The 9,487-nt window shown below is 44.4% G+C and overlaps 1 protein-coding gene across 1 annotated transcript in view; it reads right to left on the reverse strand.

Annotated features, from left to right (window-relative positions):
* The window catches only part of Mtss1 (MTSS I-BAR domain containing 1), a 141,860-nt gene extending 140,979 nt beyond the window's left edge, over positions 1 to 881 (reverse strand). Inside the window, exon 1 of the mRNA XM_033759247.1 lies at positions 763 to 881. Coding sequence (XP_033615138.1) covers positions 763 to 881 — 119 coding nt within the window. The remainder of the gene's footprint in view (positions 1 to 762) is intronic.
* Between the last annotated feature and the right edge of the window lie 8,606 nt (positions 882 to 9,487).

Here is a 9,487-nt window from a genome sequence, read left to right on the forward strand (position 1 = left end):
CCGGGCTGCAGGCAGCGGCGAGGAGGGGCCGGTCAGCAGCCCCACTCCCGGGAACTGCGCGCCGAGCGAGCGCTTCGGGGGGCGGGAGGGCCACTGCCGTTGTTGCAGCCTCCCGGGAAGCCCGTCTTGTGATATCAGGACTGCAACGCCGTGTCGTAAGCAGCCAGAGACCTAGTTAAGGACAGTTCGGGGCCGTGTCCTGCAGAGGGGCGCTGAGTTCGATAAAGTTGCCGGGTGCTGGAGTAGTGAGCTGATCTCGCAAAGTGCACGGCACTGCCCTGGAGCTACCATCTCCTGCTCTTCAGTCTGCAGACTGCTGACTGCCTGAGGGCACGGGATGTTGTATCACCGCGCGCGCGCGCGCGAACACACACACACTCACCCCAAGTCTGACCTAACATTGCGGACTACCTCGGTGGGGCCTGGTCGTTCCTGCTCCCACCTCCACAGCCCGACTCCAGCCCCAGGAGCGCTCCTTCAGATTAAGGCCAACTCTCATGGGGGGGGGGTGTCAAATGAGCAACTTTTAAAAAAAGACCTTAGAACAAAACATCTAACTGGACTTTGACCCTCGATTTGAAGCACAGATGTCCCGAGAGGAAGAGGAAGTGGGGGAGGGGCAAGAAACCAAACAAAATGTGCAGCTTTGTGTCCGATTCCCTCTGCAGGACGCAGGGGCAGCTAAGAGCTGCCAGAATCCCGAGGTGTCTGAGGTTGACTTCATCCCCCCTGCAGCACTCTCCTCCCTCTCTCCCAAATCACCGCCAGTGACCTTGTGGCAGTGACCGACCACAGCGGCCTTGCTGGTTCAGCTGCGCTGCGTAGGCCTCATCCTCAGGGTAGCTGCCAGTAACGCATGACACGTGTGTTACTTGACACATGATTAGCTCGCAGTCATTGTCGTTATCATGACTTAATGTTTCAGGTACTATAATGATCGAGCTGCTGCTTGTAGAGCCAGTCGGCCTGGTTCAGACCATTCACAAGCTAGTGAGTGCATGGCCTTGGCTAAGCCACCTGGCTCCTGTGGGGCTCGGGAAATGGGGTCCATGACAAGCATCTGCCCGGTTGGGCTGTTCTAAGCATTACAGGGGCTCACGCGTGGAAAAACTTAATATCTGGCCTGTGAAAAGTCAGCACTAGAAAGTTTCCCAGGGGAAGTGGAGACCAGGCCAAAGCTCACATCTAGCTCAGACCGGAGAGCCTGTGATGTTGGCATGCTGTCCCCCGCACGCTGGAGGCCTGTTGTGAGCCATGTAGGCACTTCACTCATGTCACACATAACTGAAGGGCGTCGTTGTTCCACTCCTCATTTTCTTGTCAGAAGGATTCCAAGGCTGGTATTTTAACTCCAGTGCCAGGTCACCCTTCCACCCAGCTTCCAGACCCTTGGGATTAGAGATCCTGCCTTAACCCGCAAGACCCTGCATTCAGCTCTCCTACCACATGCCCTAGTCAGGCTAACTTGGCCGTGTTTGCCAAAGAACACCTCTCTTGTGGCCTCAGACCTGAGACGCAGGCCTTCCTCTCTTACTGGAAAACAAAACTTCTAAAAGCTCCTTGAAAGAGTCTCCAGGAAAGTTCCCCTGACAGGAAAGGCCCAGAGGTAGAACAGACGCTTGGCATTTTAATAAGAATTGGGGGGATCTTGGGAAGGGGCTGATGACAAGACCCAATTTATAGCCATATGTTATAGTGCTTTTCCCCGTTTGAGCATCTTCCAAACTTCAGCGTCCTTCAAAACATTGAGCACTTTCTGGGTGGATGCTAAGATCTGCTTAACATGCAACTCCTCCTGGGAATATTTGCTGCTGCTTATAATTGTCGAGTTTTTTGTTTTGATTTTGTTCTTCTGCAATGCTGAGGATTGAACCCAACTCCTTGTGCACTGTTGTTTTTAGTAACTCCTAGGAGGAAGAATCCAGAGGAATGAACCTGGAAGAAGAATTTAAACCGCAGTTGTCTGAGGTAGTAGTGGCTGGAGAGTGTACACCACAGACTCCTAGCTCTGTAACCAGTAAGAGGTTACTTACCTCTGGAGCCAGCCTGTTTTCCCAGGGCCCTGACTCACTGACTGTCTCAAGGACTGCCAGGGACACCCCGCTGGTTACCTGGTAGTAGTCTATGTGTGCTATCCCTCCCTTCCCAGCAGCTATTCTTCATCTTGCCTACCTGGAGCACCCCTGCCTGGTCCTCAGACTTGAGTGTGTATTGGAACCTTCTGGGAGAATTTTAAGACACCAGTTCTGGGCTCTACTGCCAGCAGGTCTGATTTAGTGGGTCTGGGCAATGGCCTGTGCATCAGGACTTTTAAAAGCTTCCCGGGTGACTATAATGTGTAACAAAGTTAAGAACCCTGATGCAGGGAACTTTAAAAGAAGGCACAAGCCCTACCATGAAAGAACTCAAGTAGAACCCCTGGAGACTGGGCTCCAGAATTTTTTTAACATCTTGTATATATTTAATTCCATCCTCATAAGGATATACAGGGATGTGAGGGGGGAGATTATGTCATTGTTTATTTCACAAAAATAAAATTACTCCCATCTTTCTGGATCTTGCTATTAACACTTGATTTCTTTGGAAATCCATCCATGCCAACTAATAATATTCCAGTTTTTCTTTAAATTTTATTTTGGCATAATCTCAGACTTACCAAAATGTTGTGAGAAAAGTGCAAAGATATCCCACTAGCCCATCTTTACTGTCCCCAGATGGTAGCCTGTCATGGTGGTTGCTTCATGCCTGGCTGGGTTCAGAAGGCCTCAGGAGGTTTTAACCTGTGGCAGGCAGCTACTGTCAGCCTCCCAGGTTGCTACGTGACCTAAGGCCATGCCTCTGTATGTAAAGTCTGACCTCTGTGATGGGTCTTGGAATTAGAGGCCGTTGATTTAGACAGTAACCTCAAGTCAGGCTCTATTCTGTTCTTCTGTGCCTGTTTTTTCACCTGTCAAATGAACACTGAATGCAAGTACTTAAATAGCACTTTGCACCCAGTGAATATGCACTAAAAGCCCTTCCTCTCCTGATCATTACCATGGTTCATTGATGAAATAAAGTTGGTTTAAGCTTGCCCTGGTGACCAATAAGCAGAATTCTTTTTTTTTTTTTAATTTATTGCAGTACTTGGGATTGAAATCAGGACCTTGTGCTTGCCAGGCAGGCACAGCACCACTAAGGTACATCTCCAGCCCCATAAGCAGAATTCTTTATGGTCCTAGACCTCTTAATTCCCTTACACAAATGGGTAGTTGTCAGGATAGTAAAGGGTTTGCTTAGAAACCCAACCCCTTTTGAAAATGAAATTAGCAAGAATCAACTAAAAATACTTGCTACAGTGACTCATCCTAAGAGGCATTTTGTAGATAGCAGGCTGGGAAATGACCAAGTCCCAGTGTGGAGAATGTGTCTCAGGCAGGAAACAATGGGAGGGGTGATGAAGCAGTTGGTGCTGGGCTGAAGTAACTACCTGTGCACAGTAGGCCTCAGAGGGTGGGTACGCACACCTGTGTTTACAGCAGCTGAGTCTCGGAGGATAACAGCCTATACACCCACCAACAGGTGAACCGATAAAGAAAATGTGGTGTTTGTACAAGAGCAAGTACGATTCTGCCATAAAGGTAAACTTGAGGCATTTGTAGGAAAATGGATGCACCCTGAGACCATAATTTTAAGTAAAGTAAATCAGACACACAAGCTTAAACATCACACTTCATGTTATATATTAACATGAAAAAGTTAATATGTAAAGTATGAAATAAGAGAAAGAAAAAAGTTATTGTATTCTAAGTATGTTTCTTCTGTGGATTTCTAGTTTCGTTCTAGTGTGGTATAAGAACTCACTTTGAAGGACTTTTTTTTTTTTTTTTTTGACGTATGTTCAGGTCTCTATGGTTGCTATGAGCATGAGCCATTTTGAATTTTTTTTTTAAATTCCCAGAATAGGAAAAACTACAACAATGGTGAGTAGTCAGAGGTTGTCTGGATTGTGGGGGAGTGGTCATTAAGAGATAATGGTGGGCAGAGTGTTTTGTTTGGGATAACAAAAATGATCTGAATTTAATTGTGGTCATGGTTTAGCATACAACTCTCAATACACTAAAATTTACTGAATAATACACTTTAAGTTTGTAAATCGTACAATCTGCGAATTTTAGTTCAATGAAGCTGCTATTTAAAAAACAAGTAGAAACGGAGCAACCCTAGTAACCTGGACAGCAGGTTCCCCGAAGAAGACCAGAGCCAGGCAGGAACGTGGGCCCTTGATTGCTGTGTTGTGATTTTTCTGGAGAGGCTACAGCTTTACAACTGGATGTGACATTTTCCAACTTTTTCATATTTTTTAAATTTCCTGATTTAAAAAACTTCCGCTCCAAGCCAGTTTGCAGGTACTCACCTTGGGGATCAGGTGTGGGGGCTGATTCATGGGGAAGACACGAAACGGAGGAAAAGTGTAAGAATTTGTGTGTTGAGGTAACTGTTCCAGGAACTGTTTTACTGGATGGCTATGGGTTGCCAGGACGTGGGCCTGCTCTGCAGCAGCACTGAAATGGATCGATTTGATCCCTCAGATTTCTTGAGCACCTACTGTGTGCCGAGCCATGCTTCTCCCAGGGCCATCCAGCCCCTTCCCTGTATCAGTGCACTCGCACACTGCCTGCCAACTACTGACACCGCTTCTGTAGTACCTTGACTATGGGACAGGCTCTCCAGCACAGACATCCATCCCTATTACAAGTTACGGAGAGGGACTGGCCAGTGCCTGCTTATTCCCCTGGATGGTATTTCCAGGGTTTAGCTGATTCTGGTCCATGTAAGCATAAAAAGGAAAAGGAATGTGTTGTAAGATATGGCTTCTGATAGAATAGTAATCAAAGGGCATGAAATGCATATTATTTTAGAAAACCTTACATTTGCATACTGTGTGAGACAACCGAGAAACATAGTTGTTTCAAATCTACTAGTGAATCTGACTTTACCTAACAGTGGAAAATATTATGCATTATGCAAAACCCAACACTTTGCGATGTAAATGCAAGGAAAAGGGGACTCCCAGTTGTCATAGGTTCTATACCCCGAAACCCCCTCCCGCCTCCTACATACAGAGCAGAGCTGGCAAGAAATGGGGAGGAGTCCTCAGCAGCCAGGTGATGGGAGCGCTCTAGAGAGCACATGTAAGCCAGTGCTTCTCTGGTGTGTGGTAATCCAGGGACCCAGATGTTACTCACACGTGGACCAAAGAAGAGGTCCTGGTCCCAGATGAGCAGAGATGTGCAAGTGGGAGCCACCCACAGAGCAAGGACTGCGCCACAGACCAACCTGCCCAGTAAGACAGTCTCGGATGAAGGCCTCCTATGAGAGTATAGTCAGGGGTCTTGCCATGCTGTGCTTAGGGGTTTAAAATGGCCTTCTCTTGAACAGACCCATATACCCAAGATGAGAATTAATGTGAAAAACTGTTACTGGTCTGAAATAAACCTGGATAGCCCACAGTGAGAATGGCTCTGAAGAGATTCTCCCTCACTCAAGTCCTTCTAGGCTCCCTACAGACACAGCTTTCTGAAATGAGCTCACAATTCAGATTATAAATTACACAAGAACACAGTCCTCCATCCGGCTCAACAGTCAGAAGACACAGCAAGGAGCAGCCGTCACTAACGGGATAATCAGATGGTCTAACAGAGAGATAAGTAGTTTAAAATGATACAAATATAAAAAAAAAAGCTCAAGACGCTACAAAAAGAGGACAGGCACTGTGAAAAAGGAATCAACTGGTCTAAAAATGAAGAAGGCAGTCACTGAAATTACTAGGTATGCTGGAACTCTGCATGAACTGGCTATAGAACTGAATACACAAGAAGGTGAAAAGAAAATTTTTGATCAGAAAGCTTGGAAGAAAATAAACAAATAGAAAAGAGGGTAGGGACTAGGAGGACACTATGAATAGAGCATATCTCTAATTCTAAAGAGAACAGGGGTGGGGGGAAGCAGATATTCCAAAAGTATTAGCTGAGAATGTTCTAGAGTTGATGAAACACATAAATCCTCAGTTTGGTGGAACTCAGCAAATTCCGAACAAGATCAAACACTTGAAAATTGTAAATTGCTCTATGTACTCATTTCCTTCAAAGGAGGAAAGAAACTCTAACCATAATTTTTTAAAAATGAATGTTGTGTATCCTCCAATGCCCTTGCTGCTAGGCTTGAAGAACTTAGTTTGGGCTTGAGGCGAGGGTAAACAGCAAGCAGTGAAATCGTTTAACCAGGATGAGCCAGAAAAGAGGACCCAGGGCAAGATCTAGTAGTGTCACAGCACAGACCACACCTTTCCTTTCCAAGTTATCTTTCAGGCTGTTTATTTGAAGTTTTGTGTCAGTCGGGTACTGGCAGGAAACAGATGGCCTGCTCACACCAAGCAGTGGAGGAAGTTTAAGAAAAAGACTATTTGCAAGGACACGGCAGGGGGACGTAGGGTCCAGAGGCCGTCCAGGATGAGACGCCATTGCCACCCAGGTCTCCAGGACAGCATGGTGGAGCACTGTCTTTCTTTCTCAGCCATGTCCCAGTTTGGACAATAACTGGCTTGACCACTTGGGCAAGGGCACTTCCTGACATGGTCTACATGGAACGGCTTCATGAGAGGCCAAGCAAAGCCAAGAAAGTGCAGAGCGAGCCAGGGACCAGGGGAGAGCAGGAGACGCTCAGTCCAAGCATTTCTTACTGGGTGCCAAGTAGCTTTTCTTTATCGTTTTTAAGCTTTTTTAAGATATAATTCACATGCCATAGAATGCACTTTTTAAAGGGCACATTTCAGTTACTTTGTAGTATGTTCCCAGAGTTCTTCTGCACTCATCACCACAATCCATTTTATTGGTTTGTTTGTTTTCATTAAGTTTATTGGTACTTTTTAGGTATACAGTACAGATACATTCATCACTGGGATCTTGTACTTTTACATGACATATTTTAGTTTTTGTATTTTCCCCATTCCCCTGCCCTCCCTTCACCCCCTCCACCCTTGCCTGTTTACAAAGACTTTGTTTCCATGTTTTTCCTTTTCTCATATTTTTTCTTTTCCCTTCTTACCTTTTCCCCAACCCTCCCACTTTCCCTACTCCTTTAGACCTTTTCTTCCTGTTACACAAATATCAATTATACATTTTTTATCCTTATTTACACTTTTAGTTTTTCACGCCAGAGAAACTGTTCGGACTTTACCCATGTGTGTCTTATTAATTTCACTTACTAGTATGGCCTCAATGTGCAACCACTTAGCTATAAATGTCTCTGGTTTCTCTTTTTTATGGCTGAGTAGTACTCCATTATATAGAAAAACCACATCTTTATCCAGTCTCCAGTTGATGGGCAATTGGGCTATTTCCAGGTTTTAGCTATTATGAGCTATACTGCTATAAACATGGGTGAGCTTATATCACTGCAGTATAATGCTTTTAATTCTTTTGGGAATATACCCAGCAGAGGGATAGCTGAGTCAAATAAGACCTCTGATCCTAGTTCTTTGAGGTATCTCCATATTGATTTCCACAGTGGCTGCACCAGTCTGCACTCTCAGCAACAATGGAGAAGGGTTCCTATCTCCCCACAACCCTGCCAACATTTGTTATTGGTTAATTTCTTGATAGCAGCCATTCTTTCTGAGGTGAGGTGGAATCTCAGTGTTGTTTTCATCTGCATCTCTCGAATGACCAGTGATGTTGAACATTTTTTATATGTTTATTTGCTGCTTTTACTTCTTTGAGAAATGCCTGTTCATTACTACAATCCATTTTAGAACCCCACACCCAGTATCAGTCACTCCCCATTCCTCCCAGCCCCGTCCCTAGACCTAGGCGGTCACTAGTATTCCTATTATCCTTACAGAATTGCCTATCTGGATATTTTGTATTGCTATCGCATGCAGTGTGGGGCCTTCTGCATCTGGCTTCTTTCTTTTTTGTTGTTGTTGTTTTTGGTACTGGGGATCGAACTCAGATCCTTGCGCTTGCAATGGTTTCTTTCATTTAGCATAATGTTCACAGAGTTCATCCATGTTGTAGCCTGGATCAACATTTTATTAGTTTTTCTGGACAAACAACAGTTCATTGTGTAGATTTACCACATTTCACTTATGCATTTATCAGTTCATAGATATTTGAATTGTTTCAACTTTTTGCCTTCCACTGTTTGAGTAAAGGTGCTATGAAATCCATGAATGAGTTTTTATGTGGAAGTGGATGTGGGTTTTTAATCCTGTTGTAGTGTGTGTGTGTGTGTGTGTGTGTGTGTGTGTGTGTGTGTGTGTGTGTGTGTTTCGTGTGAATTGCTGGGTCATATAGAAAATGTGTATATAACCTTTTGAGGAACTGCTAGGATGTTTTCCAGTAAGTGGCTTTTTATTCCATGTAATTCATGAGTTGTTTTTTTTGTTTTGTATTAGCACATGTGTGTGGTATATAACTTGTACATTGCTTGTGGGGAATTGGGGCATGTATATAATGCATCTTAATTCATTTCTCCATGCCCTTTCCCTTCCTTCCCTCCTAACTCCATCCACCTCTTGACCCCATCCTCTTTTGCGCATATTTGCAACACGTGTTTACCTTGTTTGTGGGAGCTGGTTCATGGACACAACACATCCCAATTACTTTTATCACCTTTTCCCTTCTCTCCCTCCGCTACCCCTCCATCTCTTGATCTACTTCCTTACTTGCTATTATCTGTCTTTTATTTTGCTCTTTATTTATACTCTGGTTTGGTCACATAAGGGAAACCATGCTATATTTAAGTTTGTGTGTTTGATTTATTTCACTTCACATTATGGCTCAAGGTGCATTCATTTTTCTACAAATGCCTCAAGTTTGTCTTTATAGCACAGTAGTGCTCCATTGTGTGTAAGCACCACATTCCCATTACCCACTCATTTGGTGATGAACACATAAGCTGCTTCCGAGATTTAGCTACTATTTGGGGGGTTTTATGTGGGTTTTTTTGAGGAGTTGGTAGCAGGGATCAAACTTGGGACCTTGTGCTTGCTAGTCAGGCAGTGTGGATGTAGCTATTATAAATTGCACTGCTATTAGCATAAGAATATATGTATCACTGTAACATGATGGCTTTAACTCTTTTGGGAAGATACCTAGGAGGGGAATTTCTACTTTCAGTTTTCTGAGAATTTTCCACACTGATTTCCAATGTGGTTGTAGTAGCTTACATTCCCGCCAACAGTGCAGATGGGTCCCCGCCCCACAGCCTCACCACAATTTGTTAATATTTTATTTCTTGTGGTGGCTCTTCTTTCTGGAGTAAGATGAAACCTCAGCATTGTTTTAATTTGCATTTCTCTAACATCCAGTGATGTTGGACATTTCCTCATATAGTCACTGGCCATCTGTACTTCTGTGAAGTGTCTGTTCATTTCACTTGCCAGTGTTTTGATTGGGTCTTTTATTTGGAGGGAGGCCTAATTTTTTTTGTTATTTATATATAT

The sequence above is a fragment of the Fukomys damarensis genome, unplaced genomic scaffold, assembly GCF_012274545.1.
Source record: "Fukomys damarensis isolate Sample0158 unplaced genomic scaffold, DMR_v1.0_HiC HiC_scaffold_5, whole genome shotgun sequence".
NCBI lineage: Eukaryota > Metazoa > Chordata > Mammalia > Rodentia > Bathyergidae > Fukomys > Fukomys damarensis.